Source organism: Cariama cristata, unplaced genomic scaffold, assembly GCF_000690535.1.
Source record: "Cariama cristata isolate BGI_N322 unplaced genomic scaffold, ASM69053v1 scaffold28261, whole genome shotgun sequence".
Taxonomy (NCBI): Eukaryota; Metazoa; Chordata; class Aves; order Cariamiformes; family Cariamidae; genus Cariama; species Cariama cristata.
In genome coordinates, this window is record NW_009597978.1 from 1,091 (window position 1) to 20,762 (window position 19,672).

General features: G+C 37.5%; 1 protein-coding gene across 1 annotated transcript; it reads left to right on the plus strand.

The window, feature by feature from the left end:
- Window positions 1-1,429: 1,429 nt before the first annotated feature.
- On the plus strand, window positions 1,430-19,002 carry MPP3 (membrane protein, palmitoylated 3 (MAGUK p55 subfamily member 3)). Its single transcript, XM_009709118.1, has 15 exons — window positions 1,430-1,539; window positions 2,774-2,892; window positions 3,396-3,473; window positions 5,518-5,598; window positions 6,132-6,269; window positions 7,207-7,288; window positions 8,794-8,879; window positions 10,323-10,397; window positions 11,422-11,618; window positions 13,381-13,445; window positions 14,649-14,669; window positions 16,401-16,442; window positions 16,895-17,059; window positions 17,543-17,623; window positions 18,905-19,002. The coding sequence occupies exons 1-15, from the start codon at window positions 1,515-1,517 to the stop codon at window positions 19,000-19,002; spliced, it is 1,353 nt and encodes a 450-aa protein (XP_009707420.1). The 5' UTR covers window positions 1,430-1,514.
- Window positions 19,003-19,672: the final 670 nt, after the last annotated feature.

Here is a 19,672-nt window from a genome sequence, read left to right on the forward strand (position 1 = left end):
GAAGCCTCCATTTTGATTGCTCTGCCTAACTCGTCTAATTCTGGTGATCCTGAGTTTGCTGTCAGGTTTTTGAGATGTTAAAACATGTATTTTCTAGATTCCTGTGTGGGATGCTTTTTGACTGAGAGTCTGGAAAGTAACTCAGGCTTTCTTGGGTTTTGGTGCTAAATAAGTTTGACTGTGGCATGAAGTGTGTGGGTGAAATGTTTGTTTCTTCAGAGCAATAGGTAACAATGCTTTTGACAGTTAATTAAATGCACGTGTAGTATATGTAATACACTGGACTACGATCCATGGTGAGAGTGAAATTTCAACACTCAGTTATGTTTTGATACCCAGGTGAACTAATTAAGCATAGCAGTAGAAAATATGGGGTGCAAAACACAGGTGACTTTTGAGCTTAATATTGCAGTATGTTGTAGAGAAACTCAGGAATCTAGAAAATGCTGAACTGGTATATGCTAATTTGCCATGCAGCACTACAGTATTTTCAGGCAGCTAATCAAAATAAAGTTGAATCCGAAAACCATCAAACTTACATCATGCAATCAAACTATCAGAGATTTATCTAGAAATGGAAACACAAGGTGCATCCTTTATTGCATTTAGCGAAGAGTTGGGAGTATCACATGTTTCTTTCTAATCCTTTTTGCATGCTGTTTTGGCTGTTTATTTTTCTGCAAGCGTTAGCCTGATGGCTTTTATGAGCATGAAAAAGATTTTTAAAAGCACTGGAGCACACAAAGAGTTTAATCTTGGACTGGCAATTATAAGCATAGATTCAGCTTTGCAGTTCGGAATTAAATTGCTGTGGAGTCACTTGCCGTCATTGACAAGAACAATCAGCAATAAAAGCATCTAATGGAATTTCTGAGCAATGGAAGTAGCCTTATTTCTTGTAGCATCCTTAGTACCCATGAGCAAGGTTGATGGCATGACACTCGTGCTAGCGTTAATGAGTTGCATGTAATTGTAGTGTAGTCTGCATCAGAATGCCAGGGCGATGTAAATTCCTTCGAGGTGTGCTTTTAGGAAGCCCCACACCACCTTGTGATGGCATCTTCCTGCATGCTCTATTTATGTGCATATGGTGTTTATTGGTGCTTGTAGACATCCATTCCGCAGCATGCTTTTTGCTTCTCTGTCTTTTCAGGCAGTTATTTAGGCCTTCAAAAACTATCTGTCTTGAGAACAGAACAGGAAGCATCTGCTCTCTTCAGCTTCAGCTTTATCCAAGATACTATATAGTTATTATATAAGATCATATTTTCAGTGTTGTTACTTGCATAGCAGAATAACTGCAGGACTCTGCCTGATTCAGGTTAAGCTGAACACTTGAAAGAATTATGTACTAGGAATTTACTATTTTTACATGCTTGCCATTTTTCTCGCATGCTTGAGCTTAGGTATTATCTTTGCTCATTTCAGGACTGCCTCTGAATCGCAGTCCAGAAAGAAGAAGCAATCGTGTTGATTTAAGTTGAACGTTTGTCTCTGAGATTAAGAACAAAGCCATGCCAGTGCTTTCGGAAGATTCAGGTAACTAATCTGCACACTTTCAACAGACCAGTGACTGGAATCTTAGTGTATGTGTTTCACACAGGAAATTAATTCAAGTTGGAGTTAAGTAAAACAGAATTAAGATAGTTCAACTAGATTTCTTAGCAATTAACTAAAAGAATACAAGGAAGGTGGAGTAAAAAAGGTGGAAATGAATAAAGTTAGTCAGATTTCAGGAAACATCTAGTTTCATAAGAACCCTAGAGCCCCGGAATATATGCTGGTAGACAGACTCCTATGGACAAATTTGGACGTCTCGGTATAACACAGGCTTCTATGCATGCTTATTAAAGGTCAGCCCTTATATATCTGCTGCTCGCTGTGCCACTTCTTAATGTTTTCTGAATAGGTGTTGATAAGCTTTGCTAATATTCTTCCTTTTGACTTAAAAAAACGGTGATTCTGTTCAAGGCTTGCTAACCAGCTTCTCCAATACGCTACCCTGGGTGAAGTCATAGACGCTAATGATACCGAGTTTTAAAGCAGAAGTGAGTTTGAGTCTTCTGGATCCAAATGCACTCTAAAGTTCATGGAGAGAATAGCCAAAGGAGCAGATTTTAGCCCCCCCGCCCTTTTTTTTTTTTTTTTTTTTTCCCCCGTATTTCCAGTCATGGTCCACCAGGAAAAACCTAACATTTATCTGGCCCTGTGCACTGCAAAATTGGGATATTGATGATTTAGGCATTTTTTTGAAAACTAGCCTTAAGCTTTGCTTCCACTGCAGTGGAAATCTACACCGGTCCTTTCCTCCTCTGGTCAGACTTGACTTCTAACAGGTGCCTCAGAGGTAGCAAGAGCAGGATAACACTTGTAAGCAAAGTTGCTCAGGAAGTAGAGCTGGTAGCTGTGCAACAAAGGAGGTAGTTGAGTCATTTTACAAGTCTGCTGTGGCACTCTAATAACTCAAATTTGGTTAGAAGGCTAGCTGTTCTAGAAACAAAGGATAATTAACATGAAGGGGGAAACTTCAAAAGTAATGTCTTTAAAAATATATGTTGCTTTAGTAGCTTTTGCCTTTATATGATATACATCTTTAGCCACTTAAGAAGGGAGTGTTAGAAATTGAGTGGAAGATAACCACAAATCTCTTTGCAAACTTAATGATTACCAAGATGGTACCCAAGTAAATGTAGTTGATGTTAAATCTGCAATAGAAGATCCTGTGAGACATGCTATGTATAAAGCTTTTGTTCTGTCTTGAATTTAAATTCAGGATTGCATGAAGCTTTGGCCCTTTTGACCTCTCAGCTAAGACCTGATTCAAATCATAAAGAGGAAATGGGATTCCTTAGGGATGTCTTTAGTGAAAAGAGTCTCAGCTACCTGATGAAGGTAAAAGGTTGTTTATGAATGTATGTTTTTTCTTACAGTTTATTTATTCTCTGTTCCCTTGATTTATCAACTGTTTACTTTGCCAAAGCTTTTTTTTTTTTGGTAGAATTTAATACTGACCAAAGCATGTATTTATTTAGGCACAAACATTAAGAGCATTCATTGACAATTAACATATTTTCTTCAGAAAAAAACATTTCTGCTTTGATTGCCAAAATGCAGATACAGTGCCCTGTAGCTAAAAAGCAGTGTGAAACAGTTTCATTTTTTCCCTTATGCTGCTAAAGTCTTAACAGATTTTCTGGCTGTCTGTGAAATTAGCGTGAGCAAAAAGAAAACTGAAAGACTCCTCAAGAAAACAAAAATAACCCCAAGAGAGGTTGTTTTTCTGACCCTTATCTCAGAAAAAATTATACTCCTTAAATATAAAAATATTCCAGTGTAGGTATATTTAGGAAGTTTTGAATCTCTCTGTAGTAATATACCTGAATAATCTTTTTCAGATTCATGAAAAACTCCGTCATTATGAAAGACAGAGTCCAACTCCTGTTTTACATAGTGCAGCAGGATTAGTTGAAGATGTGAGTAAAAATTCTTGTCTCCTTATTTTCCTGTTATTTAAGCCTGCTTTTCTAATGAATCAAAGCTTTGCAATTGTGCTATATGTTGTACATATTTCTCATCTTCCCCAACTGTTGTTGGAATCTGTTGGCTAGTTTCACTCCTTGATCAAGGAAATGAGAGCTGAAAAATACCATGCTATAAAATGCGCAGCAAAGACAGAGACAGGCAGGTAGTACAGAAGGATGTTATTAATGGCCTTCATAAGGGAGAGGCTGCAAAAAGCATTCAGTCCTTTCTTGACAATAGACTATCCCAGCTAAGCATTCAGCCTTCAGGACTTAAATCCATTACAACCCAAGCAGCATTGCTGTTCAGATAGAATGGTTTGGGTTGGAAGGAACCTTGAAAGATGATCTAGTCTTAACTGCCCTGCCATAGGCAGGGCCACCTTTCACTAGATCAGGTTGCTCAAAGCCCTGTCCAGTCTGACTTTGAACGTTTCCAGTGGTGGGGCATCTACAACTTCTCTGAGCAACCTGTTCCAGCATCTCACTACCCTCATCGTAAAAAAATTCTTCCTTATATCCAATCTAAATCTGCCCTCTTTCTGTTTAAAACTGCTGCCTTGTCCTGTCACTGCAGGCCTTGGTAAAGAGCTTTTCTCCATTTTTCTTTTAAGCCCCCTTTATATGTTGAAAGGCAGCAATAAGGTCTCCCTGGAGACTTCTCTTGTCGGGGATGAACAACCCCAACTCTCTCAGCCTTTCTTCACAGAAGAGGTGTTCCAGCCCTCTGATCATTTTCACGGCCCTCTGGACGCACTCGAACACGTCCATGTCTGTCGTGTACTGGGGACCCTGGAACTGGATGCGGTACTCCAGGTGGGTACCTGGAGCAAGTAGTTCTCAGGATAGACGGAATAGAGGGGGAGGATCAGCTCCCTCAGCCTGCTGGCCATGCTGCTCTTTATGCAGCCTGGGATACAATTGGCTTTCTGGGCTGCAAGTGCACATTGACGTCATGTCTCTGATTTTTCATCTAGCAGTATCCTCGAGTTCTTCTCTGCAGGGCTACTCTCAATCAATTCACTCTCCAGCCTGTTCACAGAGCAAAGTTCTATCTTAAGATTTGTTTGTAATGTGCCATGTGCCTGAAAAAGTGAAATTTATACTGCCTTTGACAGCTCTTTACAAGTGGCTTGTGCCTGTTTCCTTCTAAAGCGTAGCAAAGGGCTGTGGAAGGTTTGGGAGCTAAAATTCTTCCCTTTGCAAAGCCACGAGACCCCACTGCCCCATCTTAACCTGCAGCATACCCCCTTTCCCACAAATAGCCTACTGCCTCCATGAAAGTTTTGGCACTGCTGCCAGTCAAGTCATACAAAATTACCATCTCCTAACAGCAGAGGAGAAGTTTTGTATAGGACTGTATGACTTCCCTATCTAGAACCCTTTACAGGGAAACGAAATCTCTCTTGCCTCTACCCATTCTCCCTTTCTCATCACCACCGCCCCCCCCGCCTCCTCATACTCAAGCAACCTAGTGCAAAAGTGCTTCTATTATTTCTCTAATACTTAGTTTGGAAGGCCTCAGGCTCCAGGGCATATTTTGGTATCCAAGCTTTGCAGGGGAACAAGGGAGCTTCTGTTGCATGTTCCACATGGGTAATGGTTACAGAGAAGTTAGAGAGGATTAAACTCCTTTATCATAGTACAAGCACAAGAGTGTTGTTTCATATATCACTTACGGATTCCATATAGAATTTAAAATTTCAGAACTTGTTCCTGAAATTATACTGGCAGAATCATTCTTAATGTTTAGGGGCTAGGATCCTGATTTCTGATGATGTCTTCCTGCACTATCTAGTAAAAATAAAATAGATGAAGAAGCTCTCATTTCTTTTAGGATTCGTGTGCTATTGATTGGGATTGTTTTTGATCTGTACACACTACTGTGAAGGATGATAGAAGTTAGCAAACACTCACCAGAAACACTCACTTGCAAATATATGATCTTGTTTGGTGGACTCCTTTAATTTTCAGGTTGTTAATTTTTATTTCAAAGGTAATAGAAGAATTGCAGACTGCACCAGTGAATAATGAAGAAAAAGAGCTACTTCAGCTGTTGTCAACACCACATCTGAGGGTAAAAAAACCACACCAGAGACCTTAACAAAATTCCTTTGCAGAATTCCAATAGAACATTTTGTAATGGAAAAGTTACATTGCGAGTCCCTAAGAGAAAGGAAAAACCTCCTATAAACTTTAGTTCTATTCCACTCTGATTTCCTGCACAGGCTTTAGGATGCGAAGGGGATTGAGAAGACACAGCATAGGCCTTTCATGTGTAATGCACCATGTTGTCTTCCTTCCCCTCCTTAATATTTTCTGAGGGAGCAGAAAAGGATACCATTTCTCAACTCTTTGCTTTCTAAATCCACCTCCATTCTGTAAGTTCATTTAAGCTGAGATTTGTTACTGCCTAGATTTACTTTAAATGTCGACATATACCAAGATAGAGTTTACATGATGGGTAAGATAATTGCTAAACCTTTTGGGGGGGATTTATGGTAAGCGTGGACAGGGGAAGGTTTAAGTTTGCTGTAATGTTGGAAACATGAGAACTGAAAACTGTAATATTACCCCATTGCATTACTGTTTCTTATTTCCTTTATGCAGGCAATGCTTGTAGTACATGACACTGTAGCACAGAAGAACTTTGATCCAGTCCTTCCACCTCTGCCTGATAACTTTGATGATGATTTTGATGAGGAATCAGTGAAAATTGTTCGGCTAGTGAAAAATAAAGAACCCTTGGTACATATAGATAACCCATCTCTAGTCATAAAACTCTGTAGTGCAAAAGCATTATTGTATGGAGATACTTGAAGATGTCATCAAATAGCCTGCAAAAACTAGGAGTGTTCTGAAGCTAGTAAAATAACATAAAACTTTGGTAAATACACCTTCACAATTTTGTGTGAGATGCTTTATAGGCATGGTTTTATAATGCCAGTTAGCACAGGGAACATGATCTCTGAGGAAACTCTGTATGTTGAAGCAATTATGCTTACATGTATTAATTCTTTTCATATTGTAGCTAATATTCAATTAATGAATATCTTCATTTGCATGAAAGTCAGTGATGTATGGTAAGAGTATGTTTGATAGCTGTATGTAAACATATTGACAAGGTACTAATTTAATACAAATGGAAATGGAAGAATTTATTTCCTAAGGTAAAACAATTGCATCGCAGAAGAAATCTGCTGAAGTGCTTTTTTTAGATCACAGTACTAGAAGAGAACTGTGACTTAATTCCTGATTAAAGCTTTATATTGGCAGCAGAGGTAGGAGAAGAAAAAAAAATAAATTCTAATTACTTGGCTTTCCTTGCTTTTATATGTAAAAGTGCTGGCTGTATTGCATATTCAGAAGACACATAGAGAAAGCTTGGTGTAAGGAATTCTGTTTTGCACACATGAGTGACTTTGATCACCACAGTAATGTAGGTAGTGTAAGCACTGGGTGAAGTTAGCAGAAAGGAAGGTGTTCGAACCTTCCCGCAATCACATGACATGGACACAGGCAAAAGTTGAATAATGGTGAAAATTGTCAAGGCGGAAGACAAAATTTGTAAAACAAATTAATTCCAGTTTAAAAGACCCATTAGCTTGCATGTTATTTCACCGCTCGCTGTATTCTAAGCAAATTTCTTATGATGGTTTCTGGCGGGGGCTATGCTTTATTTCAGGGAGCTACTATCAGAAGAGATGAGCATACAGGAGCTGTGATTGTAGCGAGGATCATGAGAGGTGGTGCAGCTGATCGCAGTGGTAAATTTCTAAAGAAAAAGGGATTTAAAATTGCATTTGAAAACTGTTTTAAAATTTCCAAAATTATGCACACAGATGCATACTGTATACACATACCTAGAGTAATAATATCTAACTAAATCTGATGGTTTATTTGTTCCAAAACCAGTCCTTTGGACAAGGGTGTTTAGTATACGTATAGACTATTTTGAGGGAAAAAAAAAAAGATAACAGTCTATTGAAATCTTAATAGGCAACTGTTAGATGTCAAGTCTGAACTAGTATGTAGGCTCTCTGTGTAGTTAGTGGAGGGAGATGGTCATTGCTGGAGAACAAATCATCCCAATCAGCTTTAGAATGGGATAGGTCACTGCTGGAATTGTCTTTCTTCCTTATTGACTATAAAGAGAGCCTACATGGTAAGCTCACTTGACAACTGAATTTCTAGCATCTAGCAGCAGGGGAGACTTCTGTACGTAGGCTGTCATTCAGCATGCTTTCAGGATCTACAGGGTTAATTCATGCAGTATTTGACTGTCCATTTTCTAGAAGGTGATCATCCAGATTTTATTAGGTAAGCTGAATTGGCCTTATGAGATTTACAGACTCCAAGCCTCATGTGCTTTTTTAATATACAAGTAATGCAATCCCAAAATTAATGAATTACGGTGATGAAAAAATACTAGCTTATTACAGCTTTCTTCTTGATTGTTATCATTCTTCAGATTAGTGTAATCTGATAAATGTGATGTGAAATGACTAGAGCGCGCACTTAGCATTTCTGTATTTCATCAGTAATCTATTAATTTAATTAAATATGTTTTTCTTTAAAATAGCTGCTAGGAAAAAAACCTCAACAGAGATGGGAGAAGTAGGTCTAAGCTTTAGAAGAAAAAAAAGAAAAGAATGTTGTTTACCTTTAATCTAGTATCTTGGTTTATTCGGTGTATCATGTGTTGTTTTCTGTTTGCTTTACTAAGAAATTCTTTTATATCAGTTAACAGTAATTCTATAGTGGAAGTACAACATTTCTTACTGAACTGGATAAACAAACCTAAAATTTGTAAAGGCCTCTTCATGACTTGTTAAAAAAAAAATCAGTCCAGCATTCTTTCTGGGACTGTGTAGTGCTGATCTGTCAGTTGATGGCCGTGTCATTCCTGCCTCTATAGTCAGCAGTGCATCTCCCGACTCTACGAGATCTGATCATCCTCATGAAACTATTCCAGTTTTGCATTCTTAGTGCTAATCCAAATATAGAGGCAGTGATTTTTGATAGTATCTTGCCACATGTTCTCTATCTTCACACTGGCCTCCTATGAGACTGTGCTGCATGCAAAAAAATGCCCTAATGAATAAGGGCGGGAGACTTCAGAGCATATTGCCAACAAAGGCACTTGGCTGCAGTAGGAAATCCATTAAGCTGGGGGAGCGACAGAGAAGGTACATACTGTTGACATAGATCGGACATCAAGAGGAGTGGTGCTTTCCAGTCTGTAGACTTACTTTACTTACTGTCTTTTCAGGTCTTGTCCATGTCGGAGATGAACTAAGAGAAGTCAATGGTATTACTGTGCTTCACAAACGACCGGAAGAAATAAGTCAGATTTTGGTCTGTATTGATTTTCATTTCAAGATCTTTTCTGTTGGGTGATCTAGTAATTACAATAGATGATGAAACTTAACCATGACTTAAGATACGTATAGAGCTAAAAGATGCAATCCCTGCTTGTCTTTGTATTAAGAGTTTTTCTTCTCCCAGTGGATTGGTCGTCTCCTCTTGACTTCAGAAACTTCTGCCAACTGAATCGGTACCAAGTGAGATACAAATATAAAGTTACATGTTGTTTTGTCAAGAACTTCCCATTCATGCTTTGTTTCTGACAAGCACATTGCAAATTAAAAGTGCATTCCTAGAAGAGAAGCAGTTTACTCATAATACAGTATGTTAGGAAGCTGAAGAAAGTCTCAGCTGCGTGTTCAGTGGAGCTGTAAAGTCTGTCCTTTACTAGCAGATTCCTTGTGACATTAGCAAATTCTTCCTTCAAGCTTCTCTAACATTAATGCCCACAAATCTTGGTAGAAACCATCGTAGCTCTTGCGCTTATTTGCCTCTGACTCCCCTCTTGTGGCTTAGTTCCCCCTTGTCTTGTGGAGTGGAGCTAGGGACATGGTAAGAATAATGGCAGCACTAGGAAACTGAAGTATCTGGCATTGATTCCATCACCTAATTGAAATTTAGATCAAAATAATCCTGAATAAGGAGAATGACTGGTTTTTAACTTGGGGGGGGGGGGGAAAAATCATATTTCAAAATACTGCATAAAGTTTTATTTGTGGGGACCCTGGGATGCTATTCATCTGTCTCATTTTAAATGCCTGCAATACAATAGTTTCCTTTTCACGGTTTATTTTTTGAGGAAGAGCTACAAATGTTTGTCTGTGCTGATTGTCTGGGTTTCCTTTTTAATGTGTGTAAAATAGGAGGCTTCTCTAGGACACAGTTCACCTCATCTGAAATAAGGCATCTAAAATAGGTCAGATAAACCTGTTCTGGATTTCCAAGGCACCTAGAAGTGCTTTTTAATTTACTATAACTAATAATTGAAAGTTACTAGCAAAGATTTTTAGAGTGAAAGTAGATGTTTACATTTCACCCTAACCAGTTAGCCGCTATGTGGGAAAATACGGCGATATTTTTCAAAGGAACGCTTTAAAATAGTTAGTCTGCAGAAACTTAAGTTAGTGTCGTACTAAAAGTCACAGAAGTATTTAATGCCCTGTGAACTGTAATCCAGAAATTAATGCAGTGGTGAAAAGCAGATGAAGGAATTTTAATGCAGGTGTTAATATGTTCTAGCCAAGTAGTTACTGTGGATGTCTCCATGGGGAAGACACTATTGTGGAGCATTCATGGAACATGGTGATAGTCTAGCTTGACCTATTAAAGTTCTGAGAAGAAGAGACAGATGCTAGCTCCTAAACCTGAACTTGAATAGTCTGCATTATGTCCTTCTCCTGCTTCCAAAGTAAAAAACATTTCTGTCTTTCTCAGGCTCAGTCTCAGGGATCAATAACATTAAAAATAATTCCAGCCATCAAAGAAGAAGATCGTCTAAAAGACAGCAAGGTACGCAATGTAGTGAAACACTGAAGCACATATTTTCATGTTTACACAATTCTGGCATCTCTGTAAATGCAAGGTTCCTGCTGTTTCTGTGAGGAGTGTCACAGACCCATAATTGAACTAAAAAGAGCAGTTTCTTCTTGTAAAATGCAGTGCCCTTTTATGCAATATGACTTCTCTCTTCTTCATCATCTTGGCACTCATTCTTTCGTAGCATTTCTGAAATCTAGCCTCTTCTTTTTGTTCATGTAATTAAAATTGGTGTTCCTGCCAGTCTCCTCTTACCATGACAGCTGCTATCTGTCCGTTATCTCTGGGCATTTTGCCACTTACTTGAGTCAAAACGGACCTATTTGCAAACAGAGCTGCATTCATCATTTGACCCGATTAGCTTACTGCAAACATCAACACACCTCTGAGTGCTCCATTTGCCCTCCTTGATCAGCAGTGACTTACTGTTCGACTGGTCCCTTACAGGATTCCTCTGTTGACCTCTGTTTCTGCTTCCCTGCTCTCTGTTGCCAAATTTTTCCTTTTTTAAAAGTGGTTCTACTGTGATGTGTTAAATAGTGGTAAGATACAAATGCAAAGTTGAATATTAGATTTTGATGCATTAAAGGAACATTTTAAGGACAGTCTTTATAATTGGACGACTTTGCCATAAATCCCTTCTTACTGTTTTCTCTCTCCCCTTGATTTTATTTTTTTTTCCCTTTGTTGTTGCACTTTGTACTTTCGTAGACTGTGAAGTGTGTTTCTTGGGACTTTGATCTTTGAGACCCACGTTCCACAATGCCAATACATAATGACTGGGTATGTGCTTGAAAGTTAGTTTTATTTTTTCCACACGAGTAAGTCAAAATACAGATGCAGCTTGCTAGGTTTCAGTATTTTTGAGTACTGGAAAACATAAAGGAGAGATGAAGAGTATATATAGTTAGCAGTGTAAGCATTGGGGTAGCCTTTTAAAGGTAGTTTGAAATTCCAAATAGGACAAGAAGAAAGGATGTGTTACTTTCTTTTAAAGGTGTTTATGAGGGCACTTTTCTGCTATAATCCCAAAGAAGACCGAGCCATTCCTTGCCAGGAGGCTGGACTGCCATTTAAGAGACGACACGTCCTAGAAGTTGTAAGCCAAGATGATCCCACATGGTGGCAAGCAAAGCGTGTTGGAGATACCAACCTCAGAGCAGGCTTGATCCCCTCAAAGCAGTTCCAAGAAAGGTTTGTCAATGAAGATTACAGATTTTTTTTCACACATATAGTGTCACACTGATTTTATCCTTTTTTTCCCACAGGAGAGGAAGGGCAGAATCATGCCAGGGTAAATACCAGATGCTTAGAGGAAAGTACTAAAAAGCTCCATCTTCTCCAATTATATAATAAACTTCCTGGCTTTCCTTGGCTAGTTTGCCATTGACTTACGCTTTGTAGCATGAGGACACAAGTACTTGCTAAACAAACATATATGAAGAAATGTGGAATATTAGTCTCTTGACCCTCTTGGCTTATGGAGACACTGTGTTTCACAGACTTGTACTTCTGTAGTGTAAGAGGAAATGCTGATTTATTGTAGCAATTTTGAATTTCTGCATGTAGTAGGAGTAGTAGTAAAAGTGTATGTGATCTTTCCTCTGGCTCCTAAGAGAGTACTTATCTTGGATCTGGATACCTTCTAGAGCTTGAACTTTCTCCTTTCACAGCAAGATCTGTGTATCTTCTAAAGCAAAAATATCCCTGAATGCTTGTATTTATAGCACAGAAGTCTTATAATTGAGAAGGAATCTGATTTAGGCCACTGGTCTCATTGTGTGATTCTTAATGCAAATTACTGGATGTGTCTTCTTTTGATTGTAGGTGTTACAAAGGTGGGGTATCTAAGATTTAAACAGGTCTGATTCTATTACTGGCCTCCAAGATTTGCATAAGGTTTCTAATAGAGGACTTTGATTCACTATATGAATGCTCCATTGAAATATTAGGCAAATTCTGCCTGAACAGCTGTATCCTTCCTGTGCATGCATATATGTCTACAGATGCTGCTGCGCTGCAGTCCTTTGTAAACTACATTTCAATCTATGCAAGAATATAAAAATTGCTTCAGTGTCTCTTTCCCCTGAGTGACTGTATAAATGTCTGAGCATCTTCTTCAGTCTGTTATGAATGTTGGTCTGTTGCAAAAAAACACTTGGGAAGAAAACGTGGTTTCCTTTGCCAACAGTGAGGGGTTTCTTGGGGGTTGGATTTTTGTGCTGGATTGTTGGGCTTTTTTTGGTGTCAGGGTTTTGGGTAGGGGGGAGGTTGGGTTTTTTGAGCAAATTAAAGACTGGGAGATTAGGAGTTGAGCTCTGGTTCATGATTTTAACACCTCAGAAAATCTTATGTGATAGTCTGTTCTTACATTTTCACAAAAGCTAGATAACTTGGTTTGTTTACTAGTAAGTAACAGAAAACTCCAAACTGATCTGGAAGGCAATGGAAAATTTCTAAGTATGCATAGCTGCAATGATCATTTTGGACAAAAGTTATGTACTTCTGAGTTCTCTTTGAAGTTAGTGGTTTTAGGATTGTAGCAGACAGGAATTTTGCCCATCCTTTGTAAAAATGGCAAACAGATTCTCAGCAGAATTAGAATAGAATAGAATAGTTGTTGTTTTCTTAATCTTGCAAAGAAGATTGAGTGGGGAAAAGGAAATAGAAAAAAACATTATTTTGATAAAAGTAACGTGCTATTGATTTCTGTGCTCTGATGTATGAAAGCCTAAAATGTTTTAGAAATATTTCTCTCAGTCGCTTATCAGTAGTAATATGGGACCATCATAGTTTTAAAGAAAAAGTCTTTTAAAATGTTGAATCAGAAACATTTTATATTTTTCAAGGAAAAGCACTATTTCCTTCTTTATTTTCAATGCTATCTATATAACATGGTATAAATTCTTTATAATTCTGAGCCTACGTGGCTAAAATATGATTATTTTCTATTTAGACGATTGACTTACAGAAGAACAATAGGCACTCTGCAGAATCCCAGAACTGTGAAGAAACCATTATGTAAGTCTGTTCTGTTCCTTCAGTGATGTCTTAGTTGATACGTTGGTTCTCAGTAGTTTTCTCTTATTTCAATAATGATGTTTGAATATATTTTGTTTAGTCTGTCATTGATTGATTTGCATGGATACAAGCTGCCATGTGACAGGATTTGGATTTGAGCTTTATCCAGTGTTGCTAGTGCCTATTGTTTTCAAAAAACATGGCTGTCCCTCTCTTCCTACTTTAAACGTGAGGCCTTATACATTGTTTAGATGCTTTAAAATTTGCTAGTGTTCGCATTTTTTCTGCAGCTTGAAACTTGAAAGCTGCAAAAGTAACCCAATGCATGTTTCTTGAAATTCTTACCTAAATGCATGAAATGACTCTAAGCTTGTATGAAAATAAGCTGTAGCTTTAAGGAGGATAAAAATCACTGTAGTTGGCAACACCATCTGCATTTCAGACTTAGCGTTACAGAGCTGGTCTTAAGTAGACTTTAAAGTGATTCCTGCTTACAGCTCTGAAGCCTCTGTCAGTGAATTATTCACACAAAAACTGCTACTTGTGATGAATTGCTAGTCGGTGATGAAAAGCAGAAGGCATTTGCTGTTATCTCAGAATATAATGTTCCTGTTGGAAGTACCTCTTGAGTACTTCAGCAGAGATATTGTTCATGTGTGGGGCAGCCCTGTGACTGTGTGAAGCCAGACGTTGTGCTAGGAGTTCCACCCTCATGTAGACTAGGAATCTGGAAATTGTCCATCTTCAGTGATATAAGTGAACTTCTGTCCCATGGTGCATGGTACATCTCATGATGACATATAGGTATTCTTATGGAGATACAGGTATTCTTACGCTACAAAGAAGAGGGAAGATGCTCAACCAAATTATAAAATAGCATTACTGCTTTAAATGAAGCTTTTACAAATTATTTTCCTTTATGTTCAGTGTTAGGAGGCATGTAATGAGAATTGCTACTTGGGCTTTTTCTCAGACATTCTTGAGACAGTTAAGCTGATAACTGGTTATAATACTAAATTTTAGCAAAAAAGTCTTTTATCAGTTGATAAGGGTACTTTCGTCCTTTTTTTTTTTTTTTAAGATAGAAAAGCCTGTTAAGCAAATCAGACCAGAAGAACCTTCCTTTCCATTCCCTCTAATTTTACTTAATCGCTTGCCAGTCTTTTAATATCATACCAACTCTGCCTTTCATGCTAACTACAGATGATCAGTCTTCTGATAAAGGTAGGTAGTCTCCTAACTCATTTGCTGTATCAATATAAACAATCAGTGCATTTTCTAAAATACTTGCTAAGGCCCCAAGCAAAGGGAATAGTAGATATAGCTTGTTCCTGCGGAAGTTCCTTCCCCAGTTATTTAAACTAACTTAATTTGGATTGATGACTTAGGTAATTGTACCTTCCAAATTTACTCCTGATTCAAGAGAAAAGATTTGTGTCTTCTGATATGCATTTACATGTTCTGTAGGTTTCTGAGTGAGGTTGAAAGAATTGCATGTTAAATGCAGTCTTTGGTATTTAAAAAACAAAAAAGAAATATTGGGGTTTAACATTTTAGAGCCCCTGTATCAATCCAAATTGATTTTTCTTCACTGTTCATTTAGACTGTTTCTGTGTTATTTTCATTATGAGCAACTGTGTTGGGCTCATGGAGCTTCTATCTCCCTGTACCACACCCTTTCCAAATATCAGGTATTTTCAGTTGAATTCTGCATGCTGTGATTTCCGCCCCCCCCATGCTTCTTGAGAATAATATTCCAAGTATCGGTATTCCAGCAACTTCAGTGAAAGTACTAATGGTATTCTATAATTAGCTGGCCATGACTGGTATACCCTATCGGAGCACGATTGTGAAACTAGAGCCTACCTTTAACAACAGAAAATAGCTCTGATCTTGGCTATAGATAGGCATATATTGCTACTAGTATCTTCTGTTAATGTAGGCATAATGTTTTATGAGGATACATTGGTATTGCTTGATTACATACCTGTATGCAACTGTTGATTAAAAAAGAAAGCTCTTTCTCTGGATTGACATGTTTTGTTAAAGGTTTAAGCTGCATACAGTTTTGCCTGTGGTTGGGCTTGTCCCAGAACCGTACATCTCCTTCTTAAAATGGGTAGAGTTCTGTGGATAGTGCAGGGCACCCTAAATTTTAACAAACCAGGTAGCCCTCTTTCAGGAAGTATGAGAATTTGGTGTTTGTCTTAGGATTGCACTATAGTGTTTTGCAGCTAAGTCTCTTGGTTTTATTTTGTATACTTTTAGGGGCCTTGGGGGTGGTCATACTTTGAGGAGGGGTAGGTTGGCTTTTTTTTAACATAGATGTGCGTATTATTTTACATACATGCATATGACAAAAGCATCAAATCTTTACCTTTTTAATAAAGAATTAATAATCAATGATAATTTAACTTAGTCAAAATGAAGAGGTTTAGAGCTCATATGTCAGTCATCTCTGATTCCCTTTTTTCAAGCCCAAATGTTATTGAAATGTCAGAAGAGCCAATATTCTTATATACTCATAACCCATTTATAAAGTCATAAATTTAAAAAAAAAAAAAAGCTCTGTGTTTACAGAGTTTTCTTTTTTACTTAAGTCTGAATATTGTACTTTTAGCAGCAGCACTGATCAAATGTAATTAATGCTGAAGAGCATAAATTCTGGGAACCGTAAGTAATGAGATGTAAAATTCTCTTGTGCGATATCGACATCAAGGATTTTTTAAAAATATAAACCACTAGCCAAGGCAAATAATTTTTTTTGTATCATTAATATTTGTGTTAGAAAAGTGTGTCCATATAATGCAGGCTATAAAACCTCTCTCACCAGTGAGCCAGACTCATATCACACGCACTGTTTATGATATCTCCCTCTTCCCCTCTCTTCTTTCCCCTATGCCCTTACCCCCCACTCTCCCCCACCCCTGCACTGCCCTGCTTTTTAATTTACAGAAGACTGTGACTGCGAAGGCTATTTCAACGGACAGTACATAGGTGAGAAACCAAAATCCCTTTCCTCTTCCCTAACGCCCTCTTAAAAAAAAAAAAAAAACAAAAAAAAAAAAACAAACAAAACCACAAAAAAAACTCCACTACACCACCAAACCACCACCTCAAAAAACTACCCCCACATTAAAAAATAAGCTTAAAAGCTTATTTACACTACAGTTAATTTCCCATACATTCATAAACTAGCTTATCTCTGTGCAGAGACATAATTGGACTTTGGCATAACCAACACTTGGCAACTCAAGGTGATGTGAGTGGGGTTTTATTATAGATGGGGTGCTTGGTTTTCTGCCTGATATGCAAATTTTCATCTATAAGATTAGCATATGCACACTGATGTCATTAAAAAAATTTGTGAGAGTAACTCTAGCTGAACAAGCTTGAAAATTTCAGTAAGTGGAGACATGGTTTAATATCTCTTTTGTTTTCCTCTACAGCTGGCTTACGCAGGAGCTTTAGATTAAGTCGTAAAGAGAAGGAGAACAATCTGAATGAAGGAAAGCAAGCAGAGGATGCGGACGCAGCAGAGTTCCTAACATACGAAGAAGTCACGAAATATCAGCAGCAGCCTGGTGAACAGCAGAGGCTGGTGGTTTTGATTGGTAAGATACACAACTGGTTCAGAATTTTTCACCTGGACTCCAAGAGGCTTTCTGTAGGTGCTTGGTGCATTGGCTCTCACTCAAACATGTGCGTACTTACGCTGTCAGAACAATTGATGAAAACGTAGATGTTAGAATTAGCTAACAAAATTTTGCATGCAATTTTAATTCAGTGTGCTGAACATCTTTGTGTTAAGCTAATTTTCCAGAATTTCCTAGAAGACAGGGGTATGTCATAAAACTGACTGCTAAGATTACAGATTTTCTGATGGAGTGCCAGACAAATGTTTGTCCAATAGCTGTTCAAGGATTCAGTTTGTTCCTGATGATGTTTTTCAAAGCAGAATGTCATGACAACTCTCATGTACAGGTTTCTTCAAGCACATTCCTGTATAATGTTATTTGTGTGAAATTGATATAACTTATTCTCTTTGCAGTATTTCATTCCACACAGAAATATGCCAGTTGGTTCTATTTTATTAGGTTGTTTGGGGGCCAAATTAAGTGAGCTCAAGCAGAAGGTTGTGTCAGAGAACCCACAGGAGTATGGCGTTGCAGTTCCACGTGAGTAAAATGTACTGCTTGCTGTATGTTGGCACTTTATTCCATAAATGCTGTCTTAATAGTGTAGTGTTGGCTGCATTGATGAATGGTAGTTTGTAATTTGACTATTGATTATATGCATATTTCCAAAGTACTTGAAATTATTTTTTTCATTGTAATATACTATGTTTGCGCTTAATAGCTGAATAGATCACTACATAACTTGGCACGTATGCACTCTGGAATTCTGTCAGCTCAGCTGATTTTTTTTTGAATTGTGTTTTCGCAAGTGAACAGATTGCGTTTTCTCAGTGTCCATTAAAAAAATGAGAATTCTTCCTGAATACAGGAAGAAAAAATAAGATTGTAAATTACAAAAAGAACTAGTGTAAAAAACTGGTATCTTAAGATTCAGCCAAAACATTATGTGTGTTTAAAAGAGGATGACTTTAGCTGGTATGATATTCTGAAGAAAAGTTTAAAAAAAAAAAAAAAAAAATAGACAACAGTAAACCAAGTCAACATTTTTACAAGATTTTAAATTGGTGATTAGTATATCTACACTGTTCAAACAAGCCAGTCACAGTGATAGAGAAATTAGTGATTCTGCTTCATGGTTTTGTGGCTACAGTTACACTGAATTTTTTTTTTTCTGGATTATTTTCTGAAAAAAAAAAAAAAACCACAAAAAAATAATCCATCAATATTTGTATTCCCCAACAAGCTATTTTTGCAATCCAAAAAATTAACATTGAGGGCACTTTTTATATGTTATTCAAGACTTTCAATAAAGGTCTGTCAGGCACACATTCAATTAGTTAGCAGTGGAACTTATATGGGTAATTTTTACTTGAATTTAAATATGTACACACAAAAAAATAGCAGACATCACTTTTATGGCCAGGCATAGATTTGTAGAATGATCACCAAACCTTCTCCTACAGTAGTAACAATTATTAAAAGAAATTATGATGTCAAAGGTAAGGGACACACATAATTATGTAAGTTTCACAGCAGCATGAGAAAACAGCCAGGGAAATTCTTACTCTGAATTTGAGGCAACATAATAAGACCTTATGTATTTCCAATTTTTATTTTCTAAGTTTTAAAGAAAATGAGAGTCCAGTATTCCAAACAGTTACGAGATACTCTTCCACGGGACATACACTACTGCTTCTACCAGGTGTAAGAAGTATGCCTCCTAATTTTTGGGTTAGTTATAGTACACTTGGGAGCGAAACAAACAACTTCATTTTTGCAAAGGCTGATCTGTCTCTGTGTCTTGCATCCATTCTCTTCTAGATACAACCAGGTCAAAGAAAAGTCATGAGAAAGAGGGAGTAGAATACAATTTTGTCTCTAAGCAATCATTTGAGACGGATGTGCAACAAAACAAGTGAGTTAATTTTAAATTACTGCCATAATTGACTGTATTTCAAAAATATTTCCAGTTAAATCTAACATCATATGAATACCAAAATCAGGTGTGAAGTCGGACTAGCTGTATTAGAAGGGTTCAGCTTTCCAAGTAAAAAGCTCTTTATTTAGTCTGGACTTGGCGTGAACTCAGAAATTTAGTAAGAAGCAATATAGAAACAACATAGGACTAGTAGGAGGATCATAAGTTAGAATTTAAGCCTGCGTATCATAAGTAGTATGGTTGGTCAGAATTGAATCTAGTGAAAGTAACAGATATTTAGTTGGGCCTACTTACTTGTTACCCATCATATGAAATAGAGAATAAGTTTTATGTGTAAGTCTACTTTTAAGGTTTGTAGACTGAATCGTGGATATAAAGGGCTTTTTGTAAGATCAAATGTGTTCCCTGAAGGTATGGATTTTTTTTGGCTAGTCTCCAAGAAGACAGAATAATTGGAGTCCATTTCCTTGCCAGCTTTGTTCTACTTTCTGTGAAAAACATCCTCTTTCTTCTATTAGGCTTGAAGATCAGTCAACTGAGTTAATGCAGCTTCTTCCCCTGTTTGTCAGTAGTGCTGATTAGCCATTAGTGAGGTGAAGACAACTATTGCTACTAAGCAACCAGAAGGAAAAAAATGAGAAAAAGAAATG

Coding starts and splice junctions, on each gene's coding strand:
- MPP3 (XM_009709118.1), top strand. CDS start 1,515: ATGCCAGTGCTTTCGGAAGATTCAG. Junction 8,880..10,322: donor AAGAAATAAGTCAGATTTTG/GTCTGTATTGAT, acceptor TGTCTTTCTCAG/GCTCAGTCTCAGGGATCAAT. Junction 10,398..11,421: donor ATCGTCTAAAAGACAGCAAG/GTACGCAATGTA, acceptor TTTCTTTTAAAG/GTGTTTATGAGGGCACTTTT.